The sequence below is a fragment of the Ovis aries genome, chromosome 14 (genome assembly GCF_016772045.2).
Source record: "Ovis aries strain OAR_USU_Benz2616 breed Rambouillet chromosome 14, ARS-UI_Ramb_v3.0, whole genome shotgun sequence".
Classification (NCBI taxonomy): Eukaryota; Metazoa; Chordata; class Mammalia; order Artiodactyla; family Bovidae; genus Ovis; species Ovis aries.
The window spans coordinates 48806475-48827259 of NC_056067.1; the positions used below are offsets into that span (position 1 = coordinate 48806475).

Here is a 20785-nt window from a genome sequence, read left to right on the forward strand (position 1 = left end):
GCACGTGGAAAGGAGCGCAGGCGCACGGCGACGTACACTGGGTGACGCAACCACGCAGCCCTGCCCCTCGGAGCCGCAGCCCCGCCCCGACCCCAGCGCGCCCGCTATGGGCGGGAATTTTTGAGCTCGTCAGGACACCGCCCCCTCGAGCGCCCTAGGCGCTACCGTGACCTGTGCAGAGATCGTTACACTAAACACGCTTCCCGCTTCTCTTTCACAGGTGCGAGCATCCCAGTAATTAGGGAGCGAAAATATAGTCCCTAAGTCGGGTCCGACTCTGCGATCCCATTGACTGCAGCCCTCCAGGCTCCTCTGTGGGATTCTCCAGGCAAGAATACTGGAGTGGGTTGCTGTTCCCTTCTCCAGAGGATCTTTACGAACCAGGGATGGAACCCTGGTCTCCCGCATTGCAGACAGATTATTTACCGTCTGAGCCACCAGGAAACCTCAGTAATCAGGGCTCATCCTCAGATTTTCGCAGGAACTGTACCCTCTGCTTTTCTTCTCTGTTCCCAGTTAGCTCCCTAAAATCCCCTCTACACTCAAAAGGCTTCCCTGATCCATTCCCATCCCCAAGAACAAGGGCCAACTCTGGACTCCATTCATACATTGGAAAAGCATTTGTTATGTGCCTGAATGTACCAGGCACTCTGTTCTAGGCACGGGAATGCAGCAGGGAACAAGACATATGAATTCTGGAGCTCATCTTCCGATGAGGGGAACAGACACCAAACAAGTTAGTAAAAACATGCTGAATGGTAGAAGGCCATAGTGCTTTGGAGAATAAGTGCTTTGGAGACTGGTGTTGGGAAGAGAGGTGAAATTTCTTACAGGGTGGTCAAGGAATGCATCCAGTGACATTTGAGCAAAAAGCTAAAGGAAGTGAGTGAGGCATGCTCCTGTCTGGGGGAAGAGAGTTCCAGGCAGGTAGGATTGCATGTGCAAAGGCCCTGAGGCAGGAAAGGTAAGGAGAGTTGCAGAAACACTGAAGAATGTGTTTCATGCAGAGTGAGTAGGGGAGAGTGGAAAGAGATGAGGGCAGGGAGGTTAACAGGTAAATTGTATGGAGCCTTGGGGTGAGAACTTTGACTTTTATCAAGTGAGATGGAGGGTTCTGAACAGAGAAGGGATGTGATCTGACCCGGGTCACCCTGGCCGAATGTGGGAAAAGAGTGAGAGATAGAGGTGGGAGCAGGAAAACCAAGGCGGGGCCTGCTGCAGTGGATCAGGGAGGAGACAGGAAGGACCAGATCAGGATGCAGGCGGAGGAAGGAACACGGAGAAGATTCTGTATTAACACTGAGAATTTTGCACTTTGTAATTTTATAATTTGAATATTCATCCTCATATTGATTCCACAAAGCAAAACATGTGCTACTATGAGAAATTAGTAGCAACCTCCAGGAGAATCCACTGGTCTGTTCTGTTCATTGTTGTATCACTTTGTATCCAGAACAGATACAGAGTGGGTACTCCCTAAATGTTTGCTGAAGGAATGAATGAACCTGTGCTGTCTTGAGCTCTCTGTGCAGGGTGTTCCAGAAACACTCCTGAAAATTTGTTTACATATTAAGATGGAAATTCTGTGGAGTCTATGCTGCATTTCCAGGAACTGTGTAATATTTCAAATGGTTCCAGTTCAGGGTAGTGTTACCTACTACTCATGGATCTTACTTTGCCTTCTTTGCCTTACTTTGCCTTTTAATTGGAATTTGCCTTCCAATTAAAAATAATTATTTTTTCTACAGGGTGAAAATCCAGGACATCCCTGGTGGTCCAGTGGTTAAGATTCCATGCTTCCAATGCACGGGGTGTGGGCTCCATCCCTGGTTGGGGAAATAAGATCCCACAGGCCTCGAAGCACAGCCACAAAGGGGAAAGGAGATGACAATCCTCAGAGCACAGTGCAGGCTGTATTCTGGAATCCTGGCACCATCTCCTGGCTCTGAGATACTGCACCTGCCAACTTGCTCTGCAGACCTGAAATGGGTACTATCAGTGAGTAATTGGGCTTCCCTGCTGGCTCAGATGGTTAAAGAATCTGTCTGCAATGGGTTGGGAAGCCACAGAGAAAGGAATAGCTATCCACTTCAGTATTCTTGCCTGGAGAATCCCATGGACAGAGGAGACTGGTGGGCTACAGTCCATGGGGCCACAAAGAGTTGCACATGACTGAGTGACTGAACACACAGTGAATAATTAGGGGGGGTACCTGCTAGTCTTGTGCTGGGGGCACAGTGACTGAAAGAGTCCAGTCTTCCTGGAGCTGCCAGTCCCTGGTCCTCTGACAGTGGCAGTCCAGAGGGGTCAGGGCCAGAATGAGGGGGTGTGGCGCAGTACAGGTCCCCCACATCCCCTGAACCTTCCTTTTACCTTCCTGCTCTGACCACAACCTAGTTCTCCCATGAAGACACGCCTTTCTGTGCAGCCCTTCTAAGCAGAGGCTATTTGTCTTCCTCAGCCTTCATGCTCACTGGGCCTGTATATGCAGTAAGCTCCTCATGGCTACTTCAAAACCATCCTCTGCCTCCTCTCTAAGACTCTCACTTTGAAGCTTCTGCACAGAACCTGCTCCCATTCTTGTTACCAGCTTTATCGACTCCCAAGTCACTGCAGCTCACTTCATCTTTTTAGCTCTAGGCTCATGGCCACCCAAGCTGCTCCTCTCATAATTCTTGTTGACGTCCAAATTCAGGTGGATGATCCTGTGACCGTTCTGGCCTCTGGATCTCTTGACTTCCTCTCCTCTATCAATCTCATCCTCCTCCCAACCCTTCCTTCCCACACCCAGACTTTGTGCAGGGGACACAATGGTGACTGTGGCAGGGCCGAGATCCCAGGCTGTTGGGAGAGAAAGGCCCACCCCCAGACAGTGACAACCCCAGAACTGCAGCCCCTGCAGAATCTCAGTTCCATGCATCTCACTGTCTGCCCATCACCTCCTGTCTCTCCAGTTCACTCCCTCTGAAACTGTTGCTCCAAGGACCCTTCAGCCCCATGAAGCTGACCTCCTTCTCCCTGCCCCTCACCTCACCTCCTCATGATCACACCACTCTCACCACCCAGCCCAATCCCCCATCCACTGTTATCTCCTCTCCTTTCCTCATGCCCTCAAACTTCTAACTTTTCCTTTTGCACCCCATTGAGTCCACTCTCCACCTCCTTCACACCTGCACACTGGCAGCTGAATGTGGATGGAGAAAAACCCACACCCACTCTGACACATGACCCCAAGCAGTCCCTAATGTGGCCCAGCCATCCTACCACAGGCCCCTAATTAAATCATTCTCCCATTTCCTTTTCTTTTTTTCTTAGTAGTATCGGTAATGTGCTCATTTTTAAATGCTTAAGGCATAATTTACATATCAAAAAATCTACCTCTTTGGGGACTTTCCTTGTGGTCCAGTGGTTAAGAATCCCTCCTCCAATGTAGGGGACTCAGGTTCAATCTCTGGTCAGGAAATTAAGATCCCACAGGTCGAGGGGCAACAAAGCCCGCCCACCACAACTAGAGAGAAGCCTGTGTACCACAACAATGAAAGACCCATGTGTGACAACTAAGAACAGACATAGAAACAAACAAATAAATAAATATATTTTAAAAAGATCAATTTGTTTTAAAAAAACCACCTATTTTATGTGTACAGGTCAACACATTATAGAACACATTTGAGTAGATTTATAGTTTATACCCTCATCACCACAATTCAGTTTTAGAACAGCTCAGTCATCCCATTTCATATAGATAAGATTATACAATAGGAAGAATTCTGTGTCTGGTTTTCGTCACTTAGCATCACGCCCCAAATGGTTGCATGTATCACTAGTTGGTTCCTTTTCATTGCTGAATTCACTGTACGGCTAGACCACACTTTGTTCTGTCTACCTGTTGATAAGCTTTCCAGATGTTTCCAGTATGGAGGTTGTTATGAATAATGCTGCTATGAAATATTCACTTACAAGTACTTGTGTGGACAGATACTTTATTTTCTTTTTTTTAAGAAGAGTTCCAGGAGTCAAATGGCTGAGTCATGTGATCAGAGTACGTTTACCTATATATAACACACTGTTTTCCAAAGCAGCTGGACCGATTTTCTCTTCTCTTTTTTCGGCTGGGGTGGGTCTTTGTTGCTGTGCATGGGCTCTCTCTAGTTGCGGTGATCAGGGGATACTCTTCATTGAGTTGTGCAGGCTTCTCATTGTGGTGGCTTCTCTTGTTGCAGAGTAGGGGCTCTAGAGTGCAGGCTCAGTAGTTGTGATGCAGGGGCTTAGGCGTTCTGTGGCACGAGGAATCTTCCCTGACCAAGGATCGAACCTGTGTGGCCTGCATCAGCAGGCGGATTCTTAACCGCTGGTCAACCAGGAAGTCTTGGACCCCTTTCCTTGAAGGATCATTTTACACTCTCTTCTCTCTCATCAGACCTCAAAACTTTTTTTCTTGTTCTTAACTGATGACTTTGTTTCCCACTTGAATGAGAACATACAAGGAATCACAAGAGAATTTCAGCATCCTCTGACCCATATCTACCAGTCAGTGGCACCTGTTAACTTCCTTTGCTATAAAAGAAATCTGTTTTTGTGTTCATACACTTTACTGCTGACACCAGATATATTTCCACAACAAGCAGTTCTCCAGTTCTCTGCAGACTCCAACTGCTGCCCTACAATTTAATTTCGTTTGGACACTAACTACACGGAGTTGCAGCAGACCCCACAGGTTAAGGACAGAGAGTAACGCAGGAAATCCACTTTAAGTGAGGTGGTTGTGGAAGGGCTCTGTAAGGTAGTAACAGGTAAGTGGACATCTGAAGGATGAGAAGCATCTAGTCAGTGATGAGTGGAGGGAACAGCTGTTTCACAAAGGAATGAAGTAAAAAATTTGGCATGTTCAATACCCTGAAAGAGAAGGTTCCCAAATCATAATGACAGTGATAGATGAGTCAGAAGAGGTTGGCAGAGGACTTCCCTGGTGGTCCAGTGGCTAAGACTCCATGCCCCCAATGCAGGGGGTTCAGGTTCAACTCCCTGGTGAGGGAACTAGAGCCACATGCCACAACTAAAGATCCTGCATGCCACAAGTAAGACCTGGTGCAGCCAAATAAACGTCGTTCAGTCACAAAGTTGTGCCCGACTCTTTGCGACCCCGTGGACTGCAGCACGCCAGGCTTCCCTGGCCTCCACTATCTCCTGGGGTTTGCTCAAACTCATGTCCATTGAGTCGATGATGCCATCCAACCGGCTCATCTTCTGTTGCCCTCTTCTCCTCTTGCCCTCAATCTTTCCCAGCATCAGGGTCTTGGCTTCAGAGTCAGCTCTTCGCATCAGGTGGCCAAAGTATTGGGGCTTCAACTTCAGCATCAATCCTTCCAATGAATATTCAGGGTTCACTTCCTTTAGGATTGACTGGTTTGATCTTGCTGTCCAAGGAACTCTCAAGAGTCTTCTCCAGGGAGAGGGTGGGATGATTTGGGAGAATGGGAATTCTAACATGTATACTATCATGTAAGAATTGAATCGCCAGTCCACGTCTGACGTAGGGTGCAGCATGCTTGGGGGTGGTGCATGGGGATGACCCAGAGAGATGTTGTGGGGAGGGAGGTGGGAGAGGGGGTCATGTTTGGGAACGCATGTAAGAATTAAAGATTTTAAAATTAAAAAAAAAAAGAGTCTTCTCCACTATCACAGTTCAAATGCATCAGTTCTTTGGTGCTCAGCCTTCTTTGTGGTCCAACTCTCTTTATTTATAAATAAATAAGTACTTTTTTAAAATAAGAGGTTGGCAGGGGCCTTTTAGGTGAAGGAATTTGATTTTATTACAAGATCAATTTATAGCCAGTGGTGCTTATAGTGGCTCTGAGCCACTAGTGGCTATGAGCATGAATTACAGGCAGGGAGGAGCAGATGGCAGGCATGATGATGCCAGCTGAACCAGGTGGTGACAGTGGGCATGATAAGAAAGGCAGGCAGATTTCAGTTATGTTTCGATACAATCCAAAAAGCTGTTTTGTTGAACAGGGTGGAGGGCAAAGATGAGGGAAGAATCAAGAATAATTCCCCATGTTCTGACTGAGGTTTGGCATAGTCACTGAGGTTGGGGAGACCAGTATAGGCAGGGCAGGAGAGAGTTAGGACAGAAGAGAGACTTCAGTTTTTAATGCATAGATTGGATGAACACCTTAAGTCCTCACTCCAACTCTGTGAGGTAGGGACTATCCTTAGCTCTACTTTAAGTATGATGCTTTTGACAGAACGCTTGTGTCCTTTCAAGATTCCTGTGTCGGAAGCTAACCTCCAATGTGATGGTATTTGGAGATGGAGATTTTGCAGGGGGTGATACGTCATAAGGGTAGAGCCCTCATGCATGAGATTACTGCCTTCATAAAAGAGGCCCAGAAAACTCCCTTGCCCTTCCACCAACTGAGGACACATGAGAAGACGGTCATCTATGAACCAGAAAGCAGGCTCTCCCCAGATACCAAATCTGTTGATGCCTTGATCTTGGACTTCCCAGGCCCTAGTGAAAGTGGAAGTGTTAGTTGCTCGGCCGTGTCTGACTCTTCGCCACCCCGTGGACCTTAGCTCTTCAGGCTCCTCTGTCCATGGAATTCTCTGGGCACTACTGCAGTGGGTTGCCATTCCCTTCTCCAGGGGACCTTCGCCACCCAGGGATCGAACCCGGGTCTCCCACACTGCAGATACATTCTTTATCATTTGAGCCACCAGGGATCCCAGGCTCTAGAACTGTGAGAAATTTAAATGTTTGTTGTTTATAAACCACCCACATTTTATGATATTTTGTTATAGCAACCCGAGTGGACTAAAACATATGAAGAAACTGAGTGGCAGGGAAATTACCATGCCTGGATTATAAATGACAAAGTTAGAAGCTGTTGATATTTTCCTTTTCTACTTCTTCCCTCCATCCAACTTCATTTTCTCATCCATCCATTCTTCTAATCGTCCAGCTGCCCATTTCCCCCATTTCCCCACCTACATCTTTCCCAATCTATCGATCTGTCTCCATCCATCCATCCCCTCACCTGCCAGGAAATATTCATCATATGCCAGGTTCCCCAGGCATCTGACACCTGATGTGCAGGAAGGAGGGGCTTCCCAGGTGGCTCCGTGGTAAAGAACCCACCTGCTAATGCAGGAGATGTAACAGACTCAGGTCTGATCCCTGAGTCGGGAAGATCCCCTGGAGGAGGGAATGGCAACCCACTCCAGTATTCTTGCCTGGAGAATCCCATGGACAGAGGAGCCTGGCAGGCTACAGTCCACAGGGTCGCAAAGAGTAGGACATGACTAAAGCTACTTAGCAAGCACGCATGTACAGGAAGGAAGGTCATGGATAAGAAGACATGAGACAGACACACTGGTGTGCAACTTAATAGATATTTATTGAATGCTTTTCTGGTTGGCCTCAGTGGCTCAACAAAGGGGTAGAGCGGAGAGGCACAAACAATGACAGAGTGTGCCTCTCAGCCTCCAGAGGCTTCAGGTCCTGCAGCCTTCCTTCCCGGTGGATGACTGATCAGTCCTGGCTGTGAGACACAGACTCTTAGCACACTTTGTAGATGGAGCACCCACCCTGACATCCCCCTCCCCGTGAGGACGCAGGTGCCTCGGCTCCGAGAAGCCTGGCCTCCGAGCTGTATCCCTTACCATGGGGAGAAGTCCGGTGCTTTCCAATTCTCCAACGTTGTCTCCTGGGAGTTAGGCCAATCGTTGCTCCAGTCCGCATCAAAGTTGCCACAGGCCCCACACAGCTTCCCAGCATGGTCATCGCTGACCACCACAGCCAGCTGCCCATTGGTGCCAAGCTGCACCTGAACCCCCTCCTTCTGCTGGACTAGCACAGAGCCGTCAGGGTTCTGACTCACGGACACAGATGTTAACACCTCAGCTGGGAGGTCCACTTGGAGACCATTCACCTGGTGGTTTTGGTGGGGGGAAAGGTGGGTGAAACACAGAGGTGAGGCTGGAACTACAGAGAAGCTGGGGTGTTACTACAAAGGCGACCCCAAGGAAGACAACGAGTCCAAGGAGCAAAAGCAGAGAGGCAGATGCTGAAAGAGATGAAGGCCCGGATGGTTGCACCAAATGGAGAGATGGACACCTAAGGTAATCAGAGATGTGGATGAATGGATAGAGGCACGGAGAGTGGATGGATGAAGAGATGGATCAATGCATAAGTAGGTGTGCACACAACATCCCAAAGGCACCTGGGGCTGGGGGGAGGCACTTGAACCAGAGATAAACGAGTCAAACCCCAGCATCATCCTGTCTAATTCTAGTTTTCAAAATAAAAGAACCCTTGAGCATGTCCTGTTAAGTTACTGGTTCCCTAACAAGGCAACTTCATCCCTTATTTTTGCCACGCTGATGTCTGAAGACAAGTCATGACCTAGCCAGTGTAATAATCATGTGAGAAAATGACCGTTTGTCCATCACAGGCTGTGGACTCAGTAACCTTGGTAACCTGATGAGTTTTTTCTTTTAAATAACTGTTGTCTGTCTTCTCTGGTAAGTTAAGCCTTGTAAAGTCAGATTCCCTGGAGAGCCTTCTTTCAAAGAAAAGTTCCTTTTTTCAAAATGCTGTTGTATGTGATGCTTTCTCTGTCAGATGACTGGAGAGTCAGGTAGATAAGAAAGATAGGTAGACAGATCTGAAGAGGTGGATGGATGGACGGATGGGTGAATCAATGGAAGGAAGGAATGGAGGGGAAGGAAGGGAGGCAAAAAGGGAGGACAGGTGGAAGGAGGAGAGGAGGAGGAGGGATGGGGGCAGTGAAGGACAGCTGGAGAGGCGGGCGGGGAGTCTCAGCAGGCTGCAAGCTTCGATGGCGTAAGAAGTGGGACTGAGTTCTCTGTGTTCCCCAGCACATGGCCTGGCGCAGAGGGAACGGGGATGAATGTAGTCACAAAACCAGACTCCTCCCGGGGCCAGGCCCTGATCCAGGTACTGGTGATGAAGTGACAACGAAGGGGAACAGGATCCCTGCCCACCTGAGGATCATATGCCAGTGAGGGAGCATGTCAACAAACACGAAGAAATAATGGATGACTTCAGAGAGTGACTAGCACCGGAAGGGGATAAAACAGAGTAACTGCACAGAGGCTGGGCTGAAGAGGGAGAGCTTCTGTAGGGAGTTGGGAAAGGTCTCTCTGTAGAAGTGGAGAGACTGGAACTGAGATCTGAAGGATGAGAAGGAGCCTAGGCTTAGGAAATCTGGAAGGAGAACACTGCGGCAGAGGGAACAGCAAATGCAGAGGCCTGGCGGTGGGAACAAGCGTGGTCCACTGTGTGAACAGCATAAAGGCCAGCTTGGCCTATTAGCAGCACAGCCCATGAGCTCAGGAGGGAATTGGAGGACATGAGGTTGGCGAGGCCAGCAGGAGTCTGATTGCATAAAGTCTTGCAGGCCACGGAAGGGAGGTGGCTTGAGTTTGAAATGTTGCTCTGAGACGTCGCTGCAGAGTTTTAAGCAGCAGAATGGCCCGATCTGATTCACATTTCTAGAGCATCTGTCTGCTGTGTAGAGAATTGTTTCTGGACAGATGAGCAAAGGAAGGTCGTGAGTAGGGGTCTGCAGTAATCTCACTCCTGGGCATATATCCAGACAAAAAACACAGGTCAAAAAGACACCTGCACCCCAATGTTCATTCACTGAAGCACCACTTACAATAGCCAGGACATAGAAGCAACCTAAATTCCATCAACAGACGAACGGATAAAGAAGACGTGGTGCATATGCACGATGGAATATTACTCAGCCGTGAAAAGGAATGACATCGGGTCATTTGTAGAGACATGGATGGACCCAGAGTCTGTCGCACAGAGAGAAGTCAGTCAGAAAAAGAAATACATTAACGCATGGATTTGGAATCTAGAAAAATGGTACAAACGAACCTATTTGCAGGGCAGGAATAGAGACGCAGACACAGGGAATGGACATGAAGACATGCAGGAGGGTGGTGGGATGAGCTGGAGGTCGGGATTGACCATATATGCACTGCCACGTGTAAAACCGACAGCTATCGGGAGCTTGCTGTCTAGTGTGGGGAGCTCAGCTAGGTGCCCTGTGATGACCTAGATGGGTGGGAGGGAGGTGAGGGGACACATGTATTATATGCCTGATTCCCTTCGTTGTACAATAGAAACTGACACAACATTATAAAGCAACTACACCCCAATTAAAAAAAACATTCAACATCATAAAAGAGTAGGGGCCTGTTCACCTGAATTATGGATCCAGCAGAGAGTCAAAGAGTGACGGTCTAGACTATGCTAAAGAGAGAACACAAGCTCCCCTGCTGAAAGCAGGGCTGAGTCTTGGGCCATCTCCCTGCACTGGGGGAGGGATGCAGACCATCCCCTGGGGGAGGGGTGTGTGGAGCATGGGCTGTACCCCCCACTGGACCTAGAAGACACCAGTGCCTGGCTCTGCAATCCAAGAACAGGCCATGGAAACAGGACACGGGAGCTTTTGAGCAGCCTGACGTCTGTGTTTGGTCATGAGGCTCTATGACACAGGTCATGGCGGAGCAGACTATGAGTCGACATCAGCCCTCAGTTCGGCCAAAGAGACTCTCTCTAGACATTTGGAACCAGGGTGGTGAGAACTGTGGAGTTTGGCAAATGCAAGGCAGTGATAAGTCAATGGAAGTCAAGGGACAGAAGGAGGACCCATCTGGGCTGGAATGGAATCAGGAGACAAACAGTGACAGGCCTGAGGGGACCCTGAGAGCAAGCTGAAAGACAGCTGAGGGCAGAGGCAAGTGGCCTGGAATTGACGGAGTTCAAAGAATGGTCCCGCTGAGCAAGCACTGGGCCTGGAGTCCGTCTCGGGCCCCTGTGTCCACACCGTCACCACCAGCACTCCATTGCCAGCAAAGTGGTTCAGGGCATGGGTGGTGCTGGTGGGTTCAAGGCCTGGATCTCCCAGGTACTCTCTGAGCGATCTGACTAAATGACTTCACCTTTTTGGGCCCTGGTTTCCCATCTGAGTAAACGGAGATAATGATAATCTCTGTTTCATGAGTATGTTGGAGGGAATCACAGAGAATGAAGCTGACTGGTGATCAGCAAGTCTTAAACAAAGAGGTACAAATCCAGGGCACCTAGATCCAGCCACTCCTGAGGCTGTGTCCCTGGATCTTCTCATTACATGGGCCAATAAATTCAGTTTTGCTCAAGGCACTCTGAAATTGGTTTTCTCTCACTTGCAACCATAGAGTCTTGATTAACACTAACATCTAAACGGGTAAGTTACTTGACGGTGCTTTTGCTCCTCAAGAACTCAGCCAGAAGAAAGGGACTAAGTTTGAAGTACTGACACAAATACAAACCCAGAGAAACTGCAGAGATCTGTGAAGAAAACAGACGTTAGGGCAGACAGGCCACAAGGAACATAGGCATGCTGCAACAGGAAGAACAAAGCTCAGGGGAGACACAGCCCGTGTGTCCTGGCTTACCCATACGCCCTTGTTTTGGGTCACAGTCACCAGCCCGTCCTGGAAGAAGATATGAACCAGAGCCACGGCTTCCACTTTGCCTTTGCAGGGCTGGACATCGGCAACCACACGGTACCAAGGGATGCTCTCCTGTGATCCTGGGCAGCGGAAAGAGATCTCGTAGACACCAGGGGAGCTGACGGCACTGTGGGCCCCATCGAAGGTGGTGAGGTTGGCACCCACAGAGAGGGAACAGAGGCCATGGGGGGCCCAGCAGTCCCGGACCCCAGCCTGGACATCGCATACACGGCCCGGTGGGCAGCTGGCTGCCTGGCACGTCAGGCCGGTGCTTGAGGAACAGGAACAGCGCTGGCTGCAGTCCGAGGTGAGCAGGGAGGAGTTCACCTGTGCACAGAAAGGGGCAGGTGACAAGGTGCGGTGGACTGTAAACACAGCCACCACCTTCCACCCTCTGCATCCATCCGGATGACTGCAGTAACTTCCTCTAAGAAATGCAGTTTAGGACTTCCCTGGTGGTGCAGTGGGTGAGTCTGCCAACCGATGCAGGGGACACAGGTTTGACCCCTGGTCCGGGAAGATCCCACATGCCGAGGGGCAACTAAGCCCATGGGTCGCATCTACTGAGCCTGTACTCTAGAATGAGAAGCTGCCGCAGTGAGAAGCTCAGGTACTATGACGAAGAGTAACCCCTGCTCTCTGCAACTGGAGAAAGCTCACGTGCAGCAATGAAGACTCAACCCCAGCACAGCCAAAAATAAATAAACAAAGAAAAATTGCTTTTTTAAAAAAAGAAAGAAATGGAGTTTATTTCCCCTTTCCCATTATTCTGAGCTGGACTTAAGACTATGCCTTGGTTATTGCAATGCAGCAGAAGCACTGCTGTGCCAGGTTCAAGCCTGGACCTCAAGCGACCTGACAGCTTTACTAGTTTCTCGGAACCCTGTCCAGACACCACAGGCTAGCCCACCCGAGGAGGGACCTCATGGAAGAGGGACGGCCAGCCCTCAGCTGACCCACTGGGGGACTACAGAAGTATGAGTGAGCCCAGAGGATGGCAGAAGAACTGCCCTGCTGAGCCCAGGCCAAACAGCAGAGCTGCAGAATTGTGAACAAACAGTTTTTTGTTTTTTTGTTTGGCATCTTCTTTCCAAGAAGTCCTGCACTTCTAGACCCTCCAGCCTACCATTCTGCTATTAATAAAACTAGGATGAGGGACTTCCCTGGTGGTCCAGTGGTTAAGACTCTGCCTTGCAATGCATGGGACATGAGTTCAACCCCTGGTCGGGGAACAAAGATCCCACACACTGTGGGGCAACTGAGTCTGCATGCTGCAACTACAGAACCTGTGTGCCACAACTAGAGAGAAGCCTGCGTGCTGCACTAAAGACCCCATGCAGCAAAAAAGCAAAAAACAAAAAACTGGGATGAGTGGGGAAGGAATGTGGTAATCTAGCTTTCCTTTATTTGACAAACATGCTTCTGAAGAAGCAGGACAGCCTCATGGTTCAGAGGTGAGTGCAGGCTGCTGGGGTATGAACCCCAGACTCCTCCCTTGCTAATGGGTAGCCTTGGGCTGACTTCTCTTTGTCATCTGTAAAATGGGGAACATAACAATAGTCCGTGTCTCGTAGAATTGCTGTGACTATCGAATGACTTAATATCTATGACCAACTTAGTGCATAGTGAGAGCTCCAAAAACATCAATCATGGGCTTCCCTAGGGGTTTAGTGGTCAAGAATCCGTCTGCCAACACAGGAGACACAAACCCGTGTCAAACCCCATCCCAAGTCCAGAAAGATTCCATGTGCCTTGGAGCAACTAAGCGCATGTGCCACAGCTACTGGGCCTGTGCTCTAAAGCCCGGGAGCCACAACTACTGAGCCACATGTTACAGCTCTGAAGCCCATGTGCTCTAGAGCCTGTGCTCTGCGAGAAGAGAAGCCACCAAATGAGAAACCCGTGCAGCACAACTAGAGAGCAGCCCCCACTTGCCACAACTAGAGAAAAGCCCAAGCAGCGACAGACCCAGCACTGCCAAAAAAAAAAATTAATTTTTTAAAAAATCCATCACAAAAATAAATCAACTCTTAACTTTCAATTCCCATCATTAAATGGCCATAGCCGTGCTATCTACTGCTGCTGCTGCTGCTAAGTCACTTCAGTCGTGTCCGACTCTGTGCGACCCCATAGATGGCATCCTAGCAGGCTCCTCTGTCCCTGGGATTCTCCAGGCAAGAACACTGGAGTGGGTTGCCGTTTCCCTCTCCAGAGTGCTACCTACTACACTGCTGTAAATTACTGTTATTTTTTCTGGGTGTGATGAATGTGGAGGGTGAGGCCCAGTGCTCAGCGAGTGCCTTTCAATCACCCTTGACTCCTAGACACCTAGGGTGCAAGGATGATGGTTAACCCCATTTTACAGATAGAGAAAATGAGGCTCACAGAGAGGACTGCAGTAGGTCCAATAACATCCTCTCTACAAAGATATCAGGTCCTAATGCCTAGAGCTACTAAATGTCAGCTTATATGGAGAAAGGGTGTTTGCAGATGTGATTAAGGATTTTGAGATGGAGAGATTAATCCTGGTGAGCTTTAAACACAGTCAAGTGTATTCTTAGAAGCAGGAGACAGGGAGATTTTAGGGCACACAGCAAAGACTCGGGGAACATGCGGCATGGAAACAGAAATTGGAGTGATGTGGCCATAAGCCAAGAGCTTCCCAGGTGGCTCAGTGAAAAAGAATCCACCTGCCAATGCAGAAGATGTGGGTTCGGTCCCTGGGTCAGGAAGACCCCCTGGAGGAGGAAGTGGCAACCCACTCCAGTATTCTTGCCTGCAGAATCCCTTGGACACAGGAGCCTGGCGGGCCACAGTCCATGGGGTCGCAAAGAGTCGGACCCAACTCAGCAACTAAAATAGTGAGTGTTAGTCCTTCTGTCCTGTCTGATTCTTTGAGACCCCATGGACTGTAGCCTGCCAGGCTCCTCTGTCCATGGGATTTCCCAGGCAAGAATACTGGAGTGGGTTGCCATTTCCTTCTCCAGGGGATCTTCCCGACCCAGGGACCAAACCTGCATCTCATTCATTGCAGGAAGATTCTTTACCATCTGAGCCACCAGGGTAACCAAAACCAACCAAAGACAAGGCCATAAGCCAAGGAATGCCTGCAGCCACCAAAAGCCAGGAGAGAGAAGGAACAGATTTTCCCCTAGAGCTGTCATCCTGGCCCACCTATTCTGGTTTCTGACTTCTAGCCTCTATAACTAAACAAGAGAATAAACTTCTCTTGTTTTAAGGCATCAAGCTATGGTCAATTGTCACAGCAGCCACAGGAAACTAATACGGGGACTTAACCAGCATTGAGTCACACAGCAGGGAAATGTGGCAGCCTCCCTGTCCCCATCCTCAAGGGGGTCAGCACAGAAATCCTGAGTCTCCACAGACTTAGAGGATGAACTTATAGTTCCCGAGGGGGAGGAGGGGGGAAAGAGATAGTTAGGGTGTTTGGGATGGACATGTACACACTGCTATGTTTAAAATGGATAACCAGCAAGGACTGATTGTATGGAACCCTGCTCAATGTGATGCGGCAGCCTGGATGGGAGGGGAGTTTGGGGGAGAACGGATACACGGATAGGTATGAATGAGTCCCTTTGCTGTCCACCTGAAACCATCACAACATTGTCAATTGGCTATACCCCAATACAAAATAAAACGCTTTTTTAAAAAAAGAAAATAAAGAAAATCTGAGTCTCCCTCAAGCTCCTGCATCCTCCTTGTCCACCTCAAGCTCCTTGTTGCTGTTTAGTCACTTCAGTCATGTCTGACTCTTTGCAACACCATGGACTGAAGCCCACCAGGCTCCTCTGTCCATGGGATTCTCCAGGCAAGAATACTGGAGTGGGTTCCCATTTCCTTTTCCAGGGGATCCTCCTGACCCAGGGATCGAACCCGCATTTCCTGCATTGGCAGGTGGGTTCTTTACCTCTGAACCTCAAGCTCCTCCACCCTCCCTGCCCACTTCAAATTCCTCCTTACCGGCAAGTATCGGCCATCGTGGGTACAGCCGCAGTCTTGCACAGGAATACAGACACCCTGGGACAGCAGGAAGCGGTCATCACACTCACAGCCCTCAAAGCAGCGGGTGGTGCAGCCTGTGAGGCCGGAGAGAGCCGCACAGGAGCCCTGGCAGGAGCGCGTGCAGACGGAGTAGTGGCTGTTGGCTGGGCACTGGAGCGCTGCAGAGAAAGGAGCGGGGTGGGGTCACGGCTGCTCGCTGAGCAATGAACGGGACCCACTGCACACCTGGATCTGAGCTGCTGGTGCTGGGGACACAGCTCCAGGCCCTGCCCTGTGGGGCTCAAGTCAGTGGGACAGACTGTGATGGCCCAGTGTGATCAGGGGAAATACAGACAGAAAGTCAGGGCCAGGATGGGAGCTGTGAGGACCCAGGGGAAGCATGCATAGTGAGGGCCTGGGCTCTGGCTAAGCAACAGGTGGATGGTGTGGCTGCCTTGAGATGAGGACCAAGATTGAAAAATAAGAAGATTAAGTTGGGGGTGAAATGCTGATGTCACATGGGAACATAGGAGGTGTGTGAGGGCCCCCTAAGGACACCTAGTGGAAAATGTTCGGGAAGTCACTAGACCCATGAGGCCGGCAGTCAGGAGAGAGGTCAGAGAGGGAGACAGACAGTGGCCACTGCCTGCATGTATGTCCTCCTCTGAGAAGAATGGAGGAGACATAGCTCTGCCCTGGGGTCATGAGTGGCCACTGCTGTGTCCAGGAGAGTCAAAGGAGACACAGCCCTGTCCTGGGGGTTTGAAGGAAACAGATAGGCCCTGACTGGAGGTTAGCTAAGAGGTACAGTCTTGGGCTAGGGGTCTGAGGGGGCTGAAGTCTTGTCCTGAAGGATCTAAGGGGTGATGGTCCCATCCTGGCGGGGGTGGGGCAGGGGCTGGTTGGGGGCAGGGGCCGGGGTGAGACTCGTTTTACTGTGTGACCTCCTGACCTGCCTGACCCATGCTCCTAGGTCACCACAGAAGATGTCCAGGAAGGGCCCTGAGAACTGTAAGAGAAGGTTTCAGGAGAGCAGGCCTCTGAAAGGAGTCTGAGAAGGGCCAGTCAGCTGGGCAGGAGCGAAGCCAGGAGCAGGGTGTGCTAAGGGAGGAACTGGGGCCCTGCCCCTTAGATGCAGACAGGACAGGGGGCACCAAGCCAGAGCTGGAGTCCTCCCAGGGGTCCCCAGACACTCACGGCAGAAGCTGTCTGTCCTCCATGGCTTCACGGCCATGCCAGCCGCCTGGCAGGCCGCTGTATAGGCTGCCAGGCTGCGGCAGAGGTAAGTGACGTTGCCTTTCTGGGCACAGAGGTCATACACGCACTGGCGGAAGTACTCAGAGGGGCTCAGCGCCGCATGGCAGGCTGAGAAGGGGCCGTTGGTGTCCTTGAGCTGCCCGCAGGCCTCGAGGCTCTCGTATGGTGCCGTCTGCTCTGCTGAGCACACAGGGCAGCCTTGGGGTCCACAGCCCTCGCTGCAGCCCTGGGAGGAGCCAGGCACCTGCCATGCGGCTCCAAAGGCATCCACGCTGGGGGCCGTGGCGCCGCTGGGCAGGACAAAGTCGTCATTCCAGTTGCCATTGAAGTTGCCACAGAGGCCACAGAGCCGGTCGCGGAAGGGGGAAGGGATGGATATGAGGATGTGGGCGTCGCCATCATAGAGAAGCCGCAGGTCCTTGGTCGTCTGCAGAACCATGTTCCGGCCCTCGGCCGTCACCCGCACGTGACCCACAGCCACGGGCAGGGCTACGGCCTCACCATCCACAGTGACCTGGATGGAAGGGCCAGGTGGGTCAGGGACTCAGAGAAGCACAGGTTAGCCTGTCTCCTTGGACTCCCAGGCCACAGACTCTCTCTCTCAGTTCCACTGGGGTGAGGCCATGTCCCCCAGAGACTTCCCAGGGCAGAGTATGTTTCCTTCAGAGACCCCAGGCTGACAATGTCTCCTCAGTCCCCAAGGCTGGGGCCGTGTCTCCTTCAGGCCCCAAGGACAGATCTATGTCCTCCTTAGTCCCCTTGCACTGGGTTCATATATCTCTCAAAATCCCTAGGTTAAGCCCTCTCCTCCTCAGACCCCCCCCCCAGGGCAAGGCCGGGTCCACTTACCTGCGGCCCCCGAGCCAGGCTCACCACCTGGCCGGCCACAGTAACCACCACACGCTGGGGATCTCCAGCTGCATTCTTCTCAAGCACAATTGTGAAGTCCTCGTCCTCAGGCTGTGGGTGGCAGACTTGGGCCAAGATATAGGAGCAGGAGCCGTGCAGGTCGTAGACGCGTCCATCCAGGGTAATGTAGTGGATGCCCCCATTGGCCAGGCAGCGGCCACAGCCGGTGGGGCGACAGGCCTGGACACCATCTTGTACCCGGCACTCCTCGTAGGGCCTGCAGGTCTCGCCCTCCTGGCAGCTGACTTGGCCGCCAGGTCCACACTGGCAGTGCCGACCACACTCGGGGCCCGGGTAGAAGGTCTCGCCCAGTGGGTAGTAGCGGCCCTCGTGGAGGCAGCCACACTGGCCCACAGGCACGCAGGTGTCTCCACTGAGCACGAAGCCGGCGTCGCAGACGCAGCCCTCACGGCAGGTGGACTCGCAGCCCTCGGGCGCTGAGAGGCTGGGGCAGCTCACAGGGCATGAGTCACCGCAGAGCTGGTAGTGGCTGTGGGCAGGGCACTGGAAGGCTGTGGGGACAAGAGGGGAAGGAGGCAGGGCGTGAGGGAGTGGGACGCCGGGGAGGCACAGAGTGAGAGAAGCTGCTGGGGTGACTCTGTGTGTTTTGCCTGGGATATCTCATGAGCGAATTTGTCCAGGGATCTGAGTGGGGTGTCTGACCCAGCACGGCCAACGGGGCATCCAGTGTGGGGATCTGGGAAGCAGGTCTCTCCAGCCAGGCTGCGTGTCAACCTGCTCAAGTATTTCTAAAGATCAAGTCAGTCTGACTGGGTGACTCCAGCCTCATATATCTGACCAAGATATGCAGGATTAGAACCAACCGTGAGTATCTCAGGGTATGAATCTTACTTACTGGGGTGCGGGGCCAGATGCATCTTGGGGTATGAATCCATCTGAGTATGCCTGCCTGTGGATGTCTGATCTGGAAGCCTCTCACAGTCTCTCTGACAGGGTCTGTCAATGTGTGACTCTGACCATATGTATATCATTGGGTGAAGCCGACAGCATAAATGTGACCAGGAGATCTGCCTGAGGGGAACTGCCTGGGATTCTCAGACCATGAACCTGTATGTATCTTCATGGGGCTAAGTCAGGGTCCTGATTCCACCCTGATTCTACCAGGCAGGTATATCTGCCTATGTGTGTCTCTGTGTAAATGTGACCAAGTGTCTCTAACCAGAGGAGGCCCTGTCTGAGGTTATGAGACGAAATCTATCTGACCCTGTGCATTACCCTGTTAAAAAAATAAAAACAACCAAAACAGTCTAGAGGCATCTGGAGCTTCCCTAGTGGCTCAGCATAAAGAATCTGCCTGCAAATGCAGGAGATCTGGGATCCATCCCTGGGTTGGGAAGATCCCTTGGAGAAGGCCATGCCAAACGACTCCAGTACTGCCTGGAGAATTCCATGGACAGAGGAGCCTGAAGAGCGATAATCCATGGGGTTGCAAAGAGTCAGACACAACTGAGCAGCTAAACAGCAACAACAACAGAGGCATCTGACCAGGTGTAGCTCTCTAGGGCTCTCTGACCAGAGGTAACTGAGAGAATCTACTGGGCTGATCAGGCACCCCCGTCTATCTGAGTGCATGAATCCTGACAGTGTACTGGACTGGACATGGACATCTCTTTGCTGACAAAGGTCCATCTAGTCAAAGCTTAGGTTTTTCCAGTAGTCACGTACAGATGTGAGAGTTGGACCATAAAGAAGGCTGAGCACCAAAGAACTGATGCTTTCAAACTGTGGTGCAGGAGAAGACTCTTGAGAGTCCCTTGGACAGCAAAGAGATCAAGCCAGTCAACCCTAAAGGAAATCAACCCTGAATAACCATTTGAAGGACTGATGCTGAAGTGGAAGCTCCAAAACTTTGGCCACCTGATGTGAAGAGCCAACTCACTGGAAAAGACCCTGATGCTGGGAAAGATTGAAGGCAGGAGGAGAAGGGGATGACAGAAGACAAGATGGCTGGATGGCATCAGCGACTAAACAGACATGAGTTTGAGCAAATTCTGAGAGATAGTGAAGGACAGGGAAGCCTGGTGCGCTGTAGTCCATGGGGTCACAAAGAATCAGACACAGTTTAGGGACTGAACAGCAACTGGACCCAGGGTTTCTAACCACCTGTATGCATCTCTCCCATTGCAGTATGTCACTGGGTATATTCCAGTGTGTGAATGCCAAGGTATTTCTTTCACAGGTTAAGGGAAGGCGGGATGGTGCCTAAGCCCTACGGAGAAGGCTCTTGTAGGGCTCTCTGACCAGAGGTAACTGAGAGAATCTACTGGGGTGATCAGCGAAGAGGGTAGGAGGAGAGACCCCACTATGTGTCCCATGCATGGATCACTACTCACGACAGAAGTCCGGCCGCCTCCACTCGCCGAGCTGAGCCCCAGCGGCCTGGCAGGCTGCCACATAGGCGGCCACGGCGGGGCAGAGGCCTCCTGGATGGCCCTGAGCCTGGCAGGCGTCCAGCAAGCAGGCCTGGAAGTACTGCTCGGGCGGAATGAGGCTGTGGCAGGGAGCCAGCGGGCCTTCGGGGGACGAGATCACGCCGCAGGCGTCGGGGCCGCCGAAGGGCTCCTGCTGCTCCGGCGTGCAGGGCGTGGGGCACGGCCCGGGCACGCACTCTCCGCAGCCCGCGGCGCCGCCCACTTGCCAGCGGTCGGGCTTCCCCTCCACCGCGTTCAGGTCGTCGTTGGGGTTCTTGTTGTAGTTCCCGCACAGGCCACAGAGGGAGCCCGCGTACGCCGCCGGCACGCGCAGGCGCACGTTGCTGTCTCCATCGAAAGCCAGCGAGATCCCGGAGGCGGTGGTCACCACCACGTCGGCGCCACTCAAGTAGGCGTGCACGCGGGAGTCCAGCTGGAAGGGCAGGGCCACCAGCTTGCCGTCCACCTGCAGGGGCGGGGTGGGAGTGGGGGTTACTGAACGTCGGAGGCACAGGTTAGAATCTTGACTCCACTATCTACTGGGGGCGGGGGCGGAGACACCTTGTGCACGTCACCTTCCCCTCCTTGTAATAGTTAATAGTTGTAGTAGTAATAACGAGGGCTTCCCCGGTGGCTCAGTGGTAAAGAAT

General features: G+C 51.5%; 1 protein-coding gene across 2 annotated transcripts in view; it reads right to left on the reverse strand.

The window, feature by feature from the left end:
• Positions 1–7381: 7381 nt before the first annotated feature.
• The window catches only part of FCGBP (Fc gamma binding protein), a 40475-nt gene continuing 27071 nt past the window's right edge, over positions 7382–20785 (reverse strand). For both annotated transcript variants that reach the window (XM_027978335.2, XM_027978334.3), the window contains 7 exons: positions 20058–20601; positions 17644–18215; positions 16735–17308; positions 15517–15716; positions 11479–11862; positions 7666–7934; positions 7382–7544 (listed from right to left, as the gene is read on the reverse strand). In XM_027978335.2, coding sequence (XP_027834136.2) covers positions 7535–7544; positions 7666–7934; positions 11479–11862; positions 15517–15716; positions 16735–17308; positions 17644–18215; positions 20058–20601 — 2553 coding nt within the window. In that variant the 3' untranslated portion in view covers positions 7382–7534. The remainder of the gene's footprint in view (positions 7545–7665; positions 7935–11478; positions 11863–15516; positions 15717–16734; positions 17309–17643; positions 18216–20057; positions 20602–20785) is intronic.